Source organism: Dinoponera quadriceps, unplaced genomic scaffold, assembly GCF_001313825.1.
Source record: "Dinoponera quadriceps isolate SergipeBrazil2010 unplaced genomic scaffold, ASM131382v1 scaffold610, whole genome shotgun sequence".
NCBI classification, from domain to species: Eukaryota; Metazoa; Arthropoda; class Insecta; order Hymenoptera; family Formicidae; genus Dinoponera; species Dinoponera quadriceps.
The window spans coordinates 294,868-311,407 of record NW_014554699.1 but is presented as its reverse complement, the minus strand read 5'-3'; the positions used below and the strand labels follow the sequence as shown (position 1 = coordinate 311,407).

The following is a 16,540-nucleotide window of genomic DNA, read 5'->3' as shown; positions in this document are numbered from 1 at the left end:
AGAGAGAGAGAGAGAGAGAGAGAGAGAGAGAGAGAGAGAGAGAGAGAGAGCGGACGAGCAGCGCGCTCGATTATCGCGCAACAGATCGACGTTTCGTGGATTGCTAGCACGTGATATACGGGAGATTAAGCCTGTGTCGACCGACACGCACGTGTCGGCACGTGGACGTATCTACCTGCTTCAAAGTCAGCAACGCGCGACCCCGCGATACGTCGCCATACCGGCGAGAGAGAAAGAGAGAGAGGGAGAGAGAGTATGCACGAGCGCGAACACAAAAGACCCGGTCGTGTGTGGGTGATGATCGTCGACGTCGCGTGGAACGCGAAGTATTATTTGATCAAGAGCCACTGAGCTGGAAAATGATAGAGCGAGGCATCGAAAGGAATGGGAAGGAAAACAGTTTTTCGAAAATAGTCGCGATAGGTCGGCCGTTGTGAAAGGAAACGTAAGGGGGGGGGGGATTAATTACGTAAAGCGAGTACGTTTTTTTCTTAGACACGCAGCACGCGAGGAAGATATTTAAAGTCGCGAAGATGTCGATGTCTTCTTGTTTTTATCAACGATTCGAACGCGCGAGCGGTTATGCCACACAAGTTGAACGCGATTAATGAAGTTTTTCTAGAGAGAGAGAGAAAGAGAGAGAGAGAGAGAGAGAGAGAGAGAGAGATAAAACGAGAGACGAGACGGTAGTCCTTTCCTTTCGATTGATAATTCTAAATTATCGCGTCGATTTTCTCGCTCGTTTACACCGCGATGTTGTTTCGCGGCGATTGAATTTTTCGCAAAGCGCAAAGCGGGAGAAATTGCCAGCAATTTCCGGCAGAACGTTTCGCCGAGCCGGTTTCCTTGGAGTTTGTACGCCTCGCTTCTTTGTCGGAAGGACTAAAGGGAATTCCTTCGCGCGGGATCTCGCGGGTGCTCTTTGATATCGCGATATTGAATGCTGGAACATTCATAACAGGTGCGTCCGTCCGTAACTTTGTATTCCGCCGATTTGTGTGCGTTTGAGGTTTCAAACGGAAACATCCCCGTCGCGCATATTCTTAGGAATATGATAAACGCGAGACTTCCCCGCCGGATCTTCTCGCCGAAATTCCCGCTCGAGGACCGACGACTCGGTGGACGACACAATTGATATTATCGTGAAATCCAACGTCATCACGGAGAATCGGTAACAAAATCGCCAGCCGTTTCTCCACTCGAAAACTTAATATAAAACTAAAATTTATACTCCGGACGATTAAATTCCCTTTGTAGCATTTATTGTGCTCTTTTGACGCTACAACTTATTTCCGTTTTCTCCGCTTGAAAATTCAATGTCGGGAAAATTTCCAATTTCGACTCGGCTAATCGACGGTTGGACCGTCACGATTTCACCTCGCGAAATCGCGAATCCCATTGTCGGCAGAAAGAATCGATATTGCGCGATAATCCGCGCAGCGGCACCGTCATCCCTGCGTGACGTCGTTAATCCTTGGCGCGGAAATCCTGGACAGAAACGCCGGCGTATAATCCTCGTGAGAGAGGACGTCCTAATTCAACACGTCCCGCGGCACCGCAAATGTCGGATAATGTGCCATAAGTGTCACCGGCCGGGACGATTTATGCGAACCGCGTACATGCGTTTTCGCCGGCGAACACGCGAAGCCGATACGACGGGGTTAGCCCGGGGGCTCAAATGGTGAGGGTGGCCAAGGGTGGCTTGGTAAATGGTGTGTCGAATAACCCGAGCAATATTGCCCGATGTTTGCCATATTACCCCGCNCTCCGGGGTTTTGCGGCAAGACGTGAGGGGGGGGGGGGGGAGGTGCCCTCTGTAATTCCGCGGCGAAATTTTCCGAAAGTAGAACGCGACCGAGCCGTCGATTTTTGAAAGGCCTCAATCAAACATCGTAAAATGGAGCGAACGGAGCAGCTGAAAAATGAGTTTGGTTGGATACCTACCTGACAATGGACGATCAAACGCATTTAGGTTGGAGAAAATAAAATTCGTAACTGGAAATTGTTTTCCCCTTCAACCAAAACGCGTTTGGTCGTCCACTGTCGGGTATACAGTAATTTTGTGTTGAATTTAACATACTTTACATACTCGAACGTCTACGTAAATTTTTGTGTTAATTTGACGCAAGGTGGATATGGCTGGAAAATAATACTAATGTTATGTCGAAAATTAACATCCATAATATGTTGATCGATGCTAAAGTATAAAGCGTGTTGTTTTAACGCTTATACATGTTGAGCATCGACTCAAAATAAATTGAGATATCAAAGATAATATATTAAATTAACACACGGGTATATTGAAAATTTAATAACACAATAAACTTAACAAGAACCGATTTTCACATAATGTTTTCTTACCATGTAGGCCAACCAAATTTATTTTTCAGCGCGGTGTTGAAAATTCGAGGCTTGATATTTCCAAGAATTTCTTCCCGCGATAACTCCCTCCTCGTTCGCGTTTCGAGTCGGAGGCGCATTAAAGGGTTGGCTTCGGAAACAGCGGAACCGCCGGTTTCACCTATGAGGTAGGTACTTCAGGGAGGAAAGTGGCTCGCTCGACGTGTGCAATATTGCGTCGGGCGCACGTCGATGATCCGGAAGATTTGCGAAGTTTAATTTGTAATTAATAGTCGCTCACCGGTGCATACGAGTTCAAGAGGGTGGGTCAGTCGGGCTTACAGCGAGCTCAAGTATATTGGATTCCAGCCGGCGCGAGGGGTCTGACCCTTCCCCCCTCCCCATTGATAAGGGTCATCACAATGCCCGTCTCTGTGCGCATCCCCCTGTCGGCGAAGGGATGGCAAGGGTAAGGGTCGCGTCCTCACTTTTTCGAGAACGAGGGTGTCCGATTTAATTTAATTTCGATGCCGTTGTTTCGAACGCGTCCCGTGAGCGGCCGAGAGGAGACGGGAGAGAGGCCATCGTCTTCATTTTACACACGGTATTTTACAACGGGAGACACTAAAGGACGAGAATGAGTGAAAACAGAATGATCGNGGGGGGGGGGGGGGGGGGGGGGAGGCGCGGTGGAATACCGAAGTTCGGTATCGCCGGAATTTCGTACTTCTCGAACCGAAATCGGCGAAATATTAATATCCGCGGCCCAGAATCGCGAGCTTGGAGTGGCAATAATCCCCGCGAAACCTAGAAACCCAGATCTTACGTTCCACATTCTACGAATGTGGAATCCGGGAATGCAAAGGATCTGCGCAAAGTATCGAGAATTCCAAGATCCCGGGGCGGAAGATTAAAAAGGATCCACGAGACGAGAGGAGAACGAAGAAGAGTACTCTCTTGTGAATCTCTCTCTCTCATGTTCGCCAATGCGGCGACTCGTCTACTTCGCTTCGTTCCTGGCGAAGCAGCCGAGTTCAAGAGATCGATATAACCAGCCGGCTCGACCACTCCCTCCGTTTGCAAGCTGACCAATCGAGGATGACTGACCATCCCTGGCTGGTGCGAGTCTCTCTCTCTCTCTCTCTCTCCCTCTCTCTCTCTTTCTCTCTCTATCTCTATCTATCTATATTTCTCTCTATCTCTCTTTTCCCTTCTTCTCGTACAACGGTGAATTACATGACGTCATTGTACGACGCCATTTTCAAGGCGCGTGCCAGAAAGCTACGGGAGCACCGACAGATTATGCCGCGCGAGAATGCTCTATGAAGAATGCCCCGGAGCCGAAAAGAAATTTATTACGATCCCTAATTCCTTCAAAATTCCAAGCTGTATCTGTAAATTCTCGCGGTTCTCAGGATCGATGCGATTCCGAGTCTCACGAGATTCTGAGAGATCCACGTATCCTGCGATCCCGAGTTTTTCTTAAATACTGCATTCAATTCGCCCATTAGTCGCCTTCACTGAGATCACCTTGACTCCACCAGTTACCAGTTCAAGAAGGCCCGAATTCTAATTTCACGGTAGATCAACGGTAGATCTCACGAGATTCCGCACACCGTGGAGCCCGTTGGACGCTGCATGATTTAAAGGCATAAGACTCCTTCGGATTCTACTTGGGGTTCGCGGCTTCTTCGAACGCGGTTCATTTGTCAGAACGACGAGAATGTCGTGTTTGTTCGTCTAAAATCGGGCCGCAAACTAGAATCGCAACGCGGATAAATAATTCACTCTGGCGCATGTCCTAAAGCTAATCGGTGGTATTACACGTTGTACGCTATTTTCATCTAAAAGACGATTAATCTTTCGATGGAAAAGGAGGCGAAGAGCAGTCCGGCTAATGTATCTAAAACCAAACCGCGGGCTGAAGCTGCCTGTGTAAGTGAATAAATAATTTTCCGCACAGTATCGGTATTTGTCGATCTGCCGCTCCCCGCGGGTAAATTAATGATGACTTTGCAGCTGGTTTAACGGGTTATCACTCCGCGGCTCTCAAACTGTATCTTAAATTCCGTGGATTTCAGCCGCGAATTTTTCCGACTTCGCTAACGAGGAAAGATCTCGAGGTCACCGATTTTTGACAAGCCTCGGATATATCGCGGAGGAAATATATATATATATATATATATATAAAATAAAGAGATATATTATTCTAGAAATGATTTCTCGCACGTTCGGGCAAGTTGAAAAACAATCTCTCGAGGCCGATTTCATGCGTTTGATTATGAGCGAAATTTCTGAAGCTGCGAAAGATATATGAGAAAATATCTCACACGAAAGTATTCGATTTATAACTATGTGTTTGGATTCAAAAGTTTCGCATTTTTCAAAATACCCTCACAGATGCAGAGGCAAAGGTGCATGAGGGAAACGTGAAAGCGGTAAGATTTAAGCGATAAGAAAATTGATTAATCACAGTCAATTATTCCTCCTTACGGTCGAAGAAGAACCGACCTTCCTTAATCATGATCGATCAATTTGTTTGCCGCTTATGTTTTACCGTTTACACCGAGAAAAGAACGGTTGAATCGACGATCATTGCGAGAAATATCGTATCCGCTGAGCAGACTACGCGTTGGCGCAACAATACGTTGCGTTGACACAGTTGCCGGCCAAATTGCAATCGTTGAATCAATCGATAACTCATCGCAACAATCGTATAATTTGCTCAATGAACTAAACGTTGCGCGTGAAACGCAAATTTTGTTCGTTCAAACAAAGTTTCGTCGATCCTACCACTTTTTTTCGCACAATATACGTTTTTGCGCGTGCGATGAACCGAAGTGAATGCAGAAGGCGTTACGTCCGGCCGCTTGACGCCGCGAAGTAGACACAGACGTCCCGCGATCCGTCCGTTGGAACGCGCGGAAAGTAGATGCAGACGCGCGGCGCGTCTGTCCGCTTGTGACGCCGCGAAGTAGATACAGACGCGCCACGTCGGTCCTGCTTACGCGCTGCAAGTAGATGCGCACGCGTTACGTCAGACCCACTAGTGTACGTTGTAAGTGGATGCGTCGGCTTCGCTCGTACGTTTTACTTCGCACGATTCGAAAAACCCGATTAATCACGAAATATGCGAGAGAACAAAACACGTGTCTCTTGTTTTCGGCTTATCTACATATCTAAGACCATATTAATAGTTACTTGCCTCAGGTGAGATACTCATGTATGAATGTAGGATTAGATGTGAGCTCTTCAATTGAATCACGATTACAGATTATGTCAAGTATTATATTTATTATGTATTTATTATGTATTATGTGACATTATGTATATCGTATGGTACGATTAAGAAACACAGATCTGACTCTAAATTTAAATTCAAGTATCTTATGCGAGGCGAGCTTCGGCTAACGACTATTAACACGGGCCTCGTTAAGGGGATGCCGTATTTGAAAACATTGCCGGAAGAATACGGACTTTTTTCTGCAATGTTTACATTATCGACATTTATAAGTTCATCATCGATCCTGGCGGATTAAAAAATAAGAGACATTCCCGAATCTTCGCTTGTTAAGTCTGTTATAAAATAATATGCATTCGATCATTCAAACTAAAACGTTACACTTTCGATACACTGGATTTTTTTTAAAGGTCAAATTTAGTATCAACGATAAGGCTGACGCCCGATTTCCAGCGAGTTTCTCAATCCGGATTTAAGTCACTTGCAAAGGAAACGAGTGTAACAATTTGGTTTCTTCTTTCGCTCGATAGAAATCGACCGATCTGTTTCTTTTTTCCCCAAGGACGAGGCTTCCTGACGACGGCTTCTCACGGGCGAGCAGAGCGAACGCACCGAAGTCGTGCGTTAACGTACGTGCGTTTTCCCGCGGAAAGCCATTGCCATGTTGAGACGCGTCACCCGGTAATTGCGATTTATTTCTCTTAATCGCCGCGTAAACGGCCGGCGATTTATGCGGCTCGAGTTAATTTCGCGCAATTATATAATTACCGGCTGTGCAGCGGCGGTCGCGCGCAGCGCAGAGCCTAATCGGTTTGCCGAGCGGAGCGCCGTAATGGCGGCACTTAAATTTAAAGACACTTCGGCGACTTCGAGTCACCCCTCGTCCAACCCCGCTCGTCTCGCCCTCCATTACTCTTCGCGAGTCCCTTGATCCTCCTTCGGTGCCGAGCTCCCGCTAAGTTCTTCTTCGTAAGCCGAAGTTTGTCCCCGCAGTTGATAATGATTAGAGCGCGCGCTCTTCCATAAATGACGAAAACTTCGCGATCCATCTGATCCGCAAGTTTGTTCACACGTGTGTCAACTTGAAAGATCCAGAGGCTCGAACACGAAGGCAGAAATGTTGCGGACTGTAATTTGTACTCTGCGAACGACGAAAACGGGGCCGAGCGTTTAATTATCGTCTGAACGGGAAGATCGTGTCTTTTTAGTTCACGAGACGCTTTCGTTATCGTCGACTTTTTCCGCGAAATTGCTCGTCCGCGCGCGTGCATATCCTTCGTTTGCAAAATACGTAATGTAATGGTGGCTCTTATTTTTACCGCGCGTCAGCCGCGTTCTGCCGCACGAATAAGTGGGAACAGCAAGAAGGATGGCGGAGGGTCGGGATTCATTTTGCGGCACGATGCTTGGTCCCGGGGTGTATAGTAAAGTGAGGGTACAAAATCGATACCAGGACCCTCCTCTCCCCCTTCTCGGGATGGATGTCACTGTTTCCACGCTTGGCAGCCATGCCTTTCGCCTAAGGAGAATGGAATTCAGGCAAGCTAGAATCTTAGCAGTCGAGAAAGTTAGATAGCACTCGGAAGGAGCTAAGAATTCACACTTGACTTTTCAGTCCCGCTGTGTAAAATCCAACAAACTCGCTTGCCAAAATAAAATAAAAGATTGCTTCTCCAAAAATATAAAATTTACGCTGTCCGAGATGAGTAAACTCTCTGCAATGGACGTGAATTACACTGGTCGGCAAATCGTAGCTTCCTGTCTGTATCCGGAATGAAAGCAGTTGTTCCTGAATGGTTTTCGTCTGCTGAACACGAATCCAAACTTGCCTATTGGGTCACAATTTTGAGAACAATGACGTCGAAGAGACCGAAAGCGCTAATTTTGAGAATTTCCGTAACCGTTGTAGCACCGGCAGAAAATTCTCCCCCTTGAATTTCATTAACACGCAAAAGTCTCAGCTTTCCGGATAACGGGAATCTTGTTGACCGGTGTTATCTAACTTCATAAAAAGCGATATAACAATGTTGATTTTTATTGAGTCGTAGAGGGTAAGGACGGCAAAAACAAAATATATGAATATAAAAGTAAGGAGAATTCCAACGTATCGCAGCGCCCTTCTCATTTTCTTTGTCCGACGTGTCGTTCGTCGACGCGTCGTCGGAAATTGCAAAGAAATACGTATACGAAAAATCGTATGCGACTGCACCAGGAGTAAACGGAAGGGCATGAAAGTTGCGCTAGGGTGCAGGGAAATGGGAGTGGTCTCTGTAATCACGATGGGCGTGGTTTTTCACGGCTTGCTGCAGCTGCATCCCATGGGGTGCGCAACCGGATTTCTGTCACTTTTACCGCGAAATAAATGATCCGTTCCGAGCGCGCGCGCGCAAAATTAAACGATGAAATGAAAGAAAAAAAAACAAACAAAAAGGAAAGAAAACACGAATCGAAATATAAAACCACCTCGGTCGAGTTATGCGAGCAATGCGAGCGCGTCGGACTAAATTGAATCGTTCTCGCATTTCGTCCCGAGCAAATTATCTAATTTGCATGTAATTATTATTCTCTTACTTCGCACGTATTGAAATTAATTTCCGGACTGTTCGCACGACGCGACGTCGCCTACCTTTTTCTTCTTCCATTCCGGAAGACTCGACATTACGGAGGAAGGCAAATTTCCGCCGACAGCTCGCATCCTCGGCCGCGATCGAATTCCTCGGTGAGTTTTCTTCGCGGCGGAAAGCATGCATCGAGAAATGTCATTTTTCCAGGCCGCACAATTTAACGCTATCTTTCCACCTCGCATTATTCACCGAAGAGCGGCGCGCGTTCAAGGAGCTGAGCTCGGCCATCGGCGGCGGCGGTAGGATCCTGGACGGCGCGGCAGGAGCGAGATGTTTTGCGGCCGAGTCCGCAGCTTTTTGCACTGCGGACGATTTCGGTGGGTGAACCGCCGAAGAAGGAGGCCGTATGGATCGCGGCTCCCATTAAGCCCTTATTAATTGCGAGCATCTGAGGGACCGACCGATCTTTCTTGCGCTACCTGCGCGCCATTCCGTTTGGCCAAGTCGAGCTCGTCCTGTTGTCGTTCGACACAGTCAGGACACGGAAGGGCCTTTGATGCGGAGTCGATATGCCGACGAGACGGGTATACGAGTATACCGGATGAAGCAATGCTGCCTCGCGAGGACGCGATAAATCAGGAATAGCGGCGGCGACGGCGGAAGCGGCGGCGCTGTGTCGTTGGCTCGGTCGGTTTTTCCAATGACGAATGATGACGTTAAAAGCCCTGTCTACAGCGAGAATTTCCGACGCAAGGCTTAACTTCTGAGCCTTAAGCTCGGAGAAATTGACCAATCACAATCGATTATTCTTCTCACTTCATTCGAATTCGGTCCATTTCTCTCGGCATGAGGCTCCTGGAGTAAACAAGGGCAGTCATAGCGACTGCTCAGGAATCTTGGAGCCCGTATTCTCAACTCTCTTTTATCGATAAAAGTGCCTCTGAAAATGACTTAGAAACCACTGATTGGCTGAAAAGTCACATTTAAGGTGCTTTTATCGATCAAAGAAATTCTGAACGATCTTCGCGATTGGTTTGCCGACGTTGAACGACTATCTTCTCGAATTCTTTTCTCTCTTTCTCTCTCTCTCTCTCTCTCTCTCTCTCCTTCTTTCTATTTCTCTTTCTCTCTCGCTGAGACCCGAACCGATCTAAATAAATGCTCGAACGCGTTCCCGAAATAGATCCGCTCCGTTGCGTATTCGTCGTTGACGAAACCAAACATGGAAAAGTCTACTTACTTACCGGAGAGGGGTGCGTAGTGGCCGTGAGGATAAGGCGGCGCCGAGGACGCGTCGACGAGAGACTGCGACGGCGTCGCCGACGTCCACTCCTTGTAGGTCGCCGCGGCGTGCGCGTGATGCGCCGCGTGGTGAGACGTGTGATGACCGAGGCCGCGTGCACCACCCAGAAGAAGACCCCCGTAGCTCGCCGCCGCCGCCATATTATGGTGGTGGTATTCGTGCACCGCCCTGAGGGATTCAATGCACGGTTGCGAGGTGAGGGACGAGCCTGAGAGAGAGGCGCTTGATATTTCGCGGAAGCGCGACTTTTGCGCGCGCGTTGGATCGTTGGAATTAATCAATCACCGGACGCAAATCTGTCCCGTACAACCGCACTAAGCTGTCACTACATTTCAAACGAAGTAGACACATATTTGACTTATTTGGCGGAGGAGAGAAGAAAATAAGAATATTGCACAAGATGGAGAGTTCGAAAAGCGCAGGTATGAAGAAGAACAGACCGATTGGCTCGTGTTTCGCGGATGAAAATAGCGTCCTGAGCGTGCTACATGATTTTATTTCGGTTACGATGTGATCAGTCGAGATCGCAGCAAGACGCACAATGTAGCGTAATATTCATCGCGACAGGTTGATACGGATTTTACTCCGGACACTTGTACATAGAAACGTTGTGATACTACTAATATAACACTGGTATCGACATTTCTCTTTCAATATCAAAGATTTTTACATCGATATATTTCCTTTCGATATTCGTGCCGATATTACTTGATATCTCTTCGATATCTATTTTTAATTTTTACTCAGTCTCAACCTTCCAGATATGTTTTCGCCTTATGAAAATCATTGTAACACGCAACTGTTTAGTATCGATACTTTCATGGTATCGCAACGTCCCTGTTCATGACTCTACGTGAGAACTAAGAACCTTCGCATTGTTAATGTTTTCGACGGCACGGACCGAAAGGGATGAGCCGAAAGGTAAGGAGGGAAGAAGAAAAAGAGAGCGACGGAGAAAGAAGAAGACGAAGAAGAAAAGAAGAAGAACAAGAGGAACAGCGACGCGCGTTTAAAAGCGAAAAAGAAGAGCGCGAGCATGTGAAAAATACTGAAAACCGTCGGGAGCAGGTAACGCCGAGATCTTTAGCACTGATCCGGCCGCGGCCGTCGTATAAATTACGAGTCTGTCACCGTCGCCGTAGGAAAAGGACGGAAGGTATCGGCGAGTTCCTTTTCCTTTTTTCTTCTTTTCTCCCCCCTGCGTTCAATTTCCCTCTCCTCGCGTTCCCACGTGTAGCGTGTAACTCTTTCGGGACTTTACGATTTTTTTCGAGAACGTCTCCGCCTCGACGCGTCCCCTTAATCACGCGCACGGAGCCAACAATCATACCGATGACTAAGCGTCATATCGCACGGATTGAGAGTACAGAGTGCCAACGGTCTACGTCTCGAACGTTGCGCGCGAGTATTATGTGCGCAACGGACGTTGCGTGAAGAACAAAATTGAAGAAAAAAATAACGGGACACGAGTATAGTTAATCCGACGTGACTGAAGATCGCATTTAGAAAATACGCATGGTCTGTCTCACTAATTAAAGCCCGAGCTATGTAGCATTTAATGGCGCGCGCGCCTTGGAAAAATCCTCCAGCATGTGGACCCGGTTTTACGTCCCCGGATGGTGCTGGAGCTACGCGCGATTACTCGATCGCTCGAGGAGTTCGCGCGCGTCTAAGAGTCAATGGGACATCGCGTCGATATTCCGTCGCGCAACATTGTGAAGAATGTCTATTAATGGGCGAGAGGGGGGAGGGGGAGAGGGAAGCTATGCTGTTTATGTAAAACGGAGAAACGAGAGAGAATGAGGGAAAGAGAGAGAGAGAGAGAGAGAAAAATAGAGAAAAACAACAACGATCGGTAGCACTGACCTGTGGTGATACTGCGGGTAATGCGGATGCCACGGATCCGTCGGGTACTCGTAGACATCACCGGGATGCTGACTATTCCAAAAGGAAGGGGGAAAGTTCCTCATGGACATGGGGGAGATATTTTCTGCAATAAAAAAGAAGACAGTTTCAGCGGTGCGCTTTTAATGGCCCGTGCGAGAAAACGCGCGCGCCTACGAGAAATCCTCGAGAAGGAGACAGAGGGAGTATGCATGAAGAGAGAGAGTATGAGGGAGAAGGGTGTTACTCGTTTTCTTTTATATTCCCCGCGAGACTTTTATTTCGCTCTCAGAAAATGTCCGGGACGGTCCGGAAGGTCTTGTGTGCATCGGTCGTCCCTGCAATTCTAACCCTTCCTCGAGCGCGCGTATTTTGGCGCCTGTTCGCCGAGATCCCGATTCGAGAACGGTCTACTTGCGGCCATAAACGACACACACACACACACACACATACTTTCTCTCTCTTTCTCTCTGTCTTTCCGTTTCCACAATCGCGAGTAATTAAAAAGCGCCGTACAAGTGTGTCGTTAAGAAGAAAGGACTCGTGGGGCACACAGTGCCATAAACATCGACGCTACAGACGCCGGTGATCCCCGAGTGATGATTTCCACCGATAAACCCTGCCGTGCACTGTTCCCCCGACGGTGGACAGTCACCCTCGGGGAAACGAATTCCAGACGGCCGCGCGCTTCCACCAGAAACCTCTTCGTCTTAAGCGGCGGGAATAAATAACGTCACCGGCCGGCTAAATCATCGTAGTTTGTAACGGCGGGAGTAAATTAGCAGCCGGTATGCCTCGCCTAGAAGATAATCGAAGTGACTTTAGCCGGGAGATGAAATCGCGCGCGCGGGGAGGGAATTGAAGGCATAAATCGTGCTCGACTGCGCGGTCGACCTCGCGTTGGTCCAGCCTTCGAACGCGCGCTCCGATTGGTCGGGGATGGGCAGGAGGAAGAAGAAGAAAAAAAGAGAGGAGGAAGAAGAGAGAGAAAAAAACGAGCAAAAAGGGAGGAAAAGGAAAGGGAAGAAAAGAAGAGGAATCCGATGCGAGCGAAGACCGCGGAGAGGATCGCGGGAGGATACACGACAAGCTTCTGGCTTCGGAGTGGCCGCTTGTAAAACAACCGAGCGGTGCCCTTCTGCCTTCCGCCGATTCGATCCCGTGGGATCCTGCCTGCCCGTTTAGCGAGATCCTCCAAAGGCGACCCGCGTCCGTGGGAACGACACGGAATATTTTAATAAAGCCTATCGCGCGTCCGATCGATTCGGCAACTGCTCTATCATAATTGTTTAGAGTAATAGTAATGCGGGATTATAATGACACATTGATACGACACGACATTGACGATCTTGCGTGAAATGGTCTTTGGGAAACGGATCGACTACGAATTTGTCGAATGGTCCTTGGCCCCTCGTGTGATTCGTGGATCATTTGGGGATCGGCAAAAATTTGAATTGATTGTAAAATTTGATTGAATTGAGGACGAAACCTGAAATTTACATTTAAGAAAATAGGTGATAAGGAGAGCAGTTTTCGTCAATTTACTGAGAAATTGCGAGCGTATAAAATCGACGAGTTTTCCCGAAACGAATCACGAATTATATACGTCAACGATATTACAGATTTCCCTTTTCTATAAGTATGAATATTTTTTGTAATAAATTGTAATTTCCCTTTTCTATAAATATGAATATTTTTTGATATTTATGAACGTAACTGCGTATTAACGTATTTAGATCTGAAATAATGTCAAAATATCTTTTCCCGATTTCTTTCACTTATAGTTATAGCTAGAGAAGCTATGATTCTGTCCAGAAATGACCCACAAATCGCATGGCATTAACGAAAAACAGCGGATCGCATGAAGGGTTAATTCGTCGTTAAAGAAAATTTTTCATGCCGATATCTTGCGACACCTTGTATTTTATCCTTTTTTATGGGTTACGGTGGCCGGGGAAATGGAGAAGCACGCAGACGCGCGGATAAGCAGATATCTTTTATTATATGGATTTTGACACGAGAGCGACGTTTTACGATGACGACGACCCAACCGGCAGGCCGCGTCGAAGTAAAATACCGGGTCTTACATAAGCGAACGAGTTATAACGCGGCGAATTATAGCCCCGCGATAGCGTGGTAATAATACCATGCGATTAATTAATCGCACGCGAGCGCTAGCCCGAAGTATCTACAAACGAGTCATCAAATAATTGATTCTCGCTTACCAGCGAATGAATTTCCGTTAAGTATGTACAAATAGCGATAATCAATGCCGTATCTCGATCACCCTTGGCTACCCATCCTTTTTTTCTTTCATATGGATAACGTGTAGTATATGGGTGGAACATGCAAACGAAACTCAATTGAATAGAGAATGCCACACGATTAGCGAACAATTTTATCAAGCTGCAGCATGAGAATTAATTAGAAAGTTAATTAGACGATTAAAGAGGATTTGATTTTGAAAGTGCTTTGATAAAACCGAGCGTGGATTTCAAGTAAATATACCGCTCGTACGTCCCGTATGGAAAATTTTCTGGGGTCTCATTGGAATCTATTCTAATCTTCGAAAAAGTGATGGATTCTGGTTGGGAAATCTATAAAAATTCGGCCTGGCAATGTAATGTTTCAAAGAAGCGATTTTAAGTGAGAAATCCAGACAGATTTCATTTATTCTGCCTAATATCTTCTTAAAAGTTCTTCTTATAATTGGGATAAGAATTGAGACTCCTAATTGATATATCGCAATATTGTTAATAATTAATTTGTAATATTTATTAGGGAGAACTTTGGGCAATCTGATCAGAATCTATGTTATACTTGGGAATGTTTGGGAAATTTCCATACGGGGTGAAAGGTTCTTTGAGGAACGCCTGGAAAATGCAATAAAGCCATAATTAAAGAATCCCACGCGAGTATGATCTTTTAATCTTCGAGAGACAAACGGGGGAGACCCGGGGGAGGGGAGGGGGACTTCGTGGGACCCCGTTCACGGTCCCTCTTCTTTTCCGTCTAGTATCTGCCTCGGTCTCGGTTCGCCGGCTGTCCTTTATTTATTAACGCAATTAAAGAAACAGAGTGTCGACCGTCCCGCGGTCGGCTTTCTCCTTTGCCGGTGCCGCAACCGCGGAGAAAGGGGATATCGTACCAACGTGGAAGGGAGCGCGCGGGAGAGAACGAGGTAGGAAGGGTTGTCGAAGGCTGGTTCGCCAATAAGTATCCGCGTGTTCGGGAACTTCAGAAAACGCCGACATTTTAATCGACGGCTCGCCGTCCCCCGTCTGCCGCTTTCGCGATCAGGCTCGCTTCTAGATCTTAAACAGCGACACAATATATTGAAATGTTCTCGCGCATATTTGCGCGATTAATGTCCGATTACAAAGAACGTTTCTCATCGGGATCAAATTTCTCTCACCATCTCGTGATAATTAACCCTGACGGTGGCATGTTAGGCCTACCAGTTCTATACGCGTTTTCTTTCGCTTGAGACACTCCTTCTCCCTCCTCCTTTCGACGTTTTGGGAAAGACGCCATTTCTGTTCCTCTATTACTCAGGAAAAGTTGGGTCCATGCGACTACTGCTGTTATCAGCCTGATTAAATGAGATAACTTGTTTTTTGGCGACAAGCGCAATATACCGGGTGTATCGAAACCGACAAACTTACAGGACAGATTCTATGTTGAAAGATATGTAAAGGAAGGTCTCTTAGTAAACGTACGTCTGCAAATGTAGCTTCGATGTCAAAATCACGGGTGTTAAAATCAGGGTTAAAGAATAACCTTGACGAGACCGTGCGAAATCTTCTCAATTCAATTTACATTTTATTATACACACAGATTATAAACTCGTGTCGTTGCTCGTTTCGTTGCAGGTACACGTAACGTTTTCTCTCGTTTTCTCTTTCTTTTTCTCGCACGCGGTCCTGAAAATAACAGCCCCGTACCTTCCTATCCGAGCAAAACGATCGCTGTTTACTTCCGACCGGAACTCGTCGTATTTTTCCGAGCCAATTATTCGGATTCCTTTTTAATTCCGCGGCAGCAACCCTTCTTCTCTCTCTCTCTCTCTCTCTGCCTCTTCCCGCCGCCACATCCTGCTTCTTCTCTCGCCTCTTTATTTTGGCAGTGCGCACGTTTAGACTCAAAGTTCGTTCAGTCCTTGTACGCACGTTAGCCGGCATTCCGCGGCTAAAACTGTCTCTCCCGCGATGTTACCCCTCCACCACTCCAAATCCCTCCTCCCTACCCTCCGTTTGTCTCATAGCAATGTTCTCCTTCAGCCCTCCGCCTCTTTTCCCAGCTTCTCCCAGAAGCTCTTAATTTACCTTTCGTACGAGCGCGCTCGCGGGAAGTTAACGCGCCCGGCGAAAGAGAAGGGCGAAGAGCGAGAGACGAAAGCGAGGAAAGCAGGATGGCAAGGTGGGAAGGAGAGAGAGCGGGAGGGAGGAAGGGATGAGGCGTAACAATTAGGTCGTGTTGTCTTGAATTCTAAGCAGGCTACTGAACTGATCCTCCGGTACACCGTGGTCGGGATAAATGCGGCCTTAAACGACACCGATATAGACGAGCTTGCCGATCGCTTGCCAAACCTGCTCGCGTGCTGACGATCATCCTCCCTCCCTCCCTCCCTTCCTCTCTCTCTCTCAGCCCCTCGCAACAACCCTCCCGCTCTGCCGCGCGCGCTCTCGAGCGGGCGTACGCGGCCGTGATGTTCCCTCCGCTCTTTCCTCCTGACTTGGCCTGCCCGCCCGCGTTTCAAGTCGAGTACGAGCGAGCTACAATTGTCACGAGGCTTGTTAGCCTTGTCGCCGGCTAATGGCGTACTTTATTACCCGCCACGAGACGGTATCGTCCGACTTCATCGAGGGATCGCAGGGGAAGCGAGAGCCGAAACGAGACGCACGGCCATCGGCTGCGATGAACGATGAGAGTTGAAATCGGAGCCGTGCGCGCGCGCGCGCGCGAAATAACTTCGCTCGAAATTGCGTTGTTTAACTTACCGTTAGTCGCAAGTGTATCCAATAGACACGTTCAGGCTACGACATATCATCGTTGCATACACGGCTTCAAGATCGAACTCGTCCTAGTCAATATTTCTTTTCTTCGTTCTCTTTGTTCTTCACTGTTCTTTTATGTAGAGGAGACCAGGGCTAGTCGGCTAAGGGGGTAAGTTAGCTAATCAATTATTTCTGGTATTTTTTAACAGAG

General features: G+C 47.4%; 1 protein-coding gene across 2 annotated transcripts in view; it reads right to left on the bottom strand.

Annotated features, from left to right (window-relative positions):
- Positions 1-16,540, bottom strand: part of LOC106740887 (protein vestigial) — a 57,354-nt gene that overhangs the window by 3,282 nt on the left and 37,532 nt on the right. Inside the window, exons 4-5 of one of the 2 annotated variants that reach the window (XM_014612350.1) lie at positions 11,315-11,438; positions 9,386-9,616 (exon numbers count right to left, since the gene is read on the bottom strand). In XM_014612350.1, the coding sequence (XP_014467836.1) occupies positions 9,386-9,616; positions 11,315-11,438 (355 nt within the window). The remainder of the gene's footprint in view (positions 1-9,385; positions 9,617-11,314; positions 11,439-16,540) is intronic. The other variant, XM_014612352.1, reaches the window with a different exon arrangement.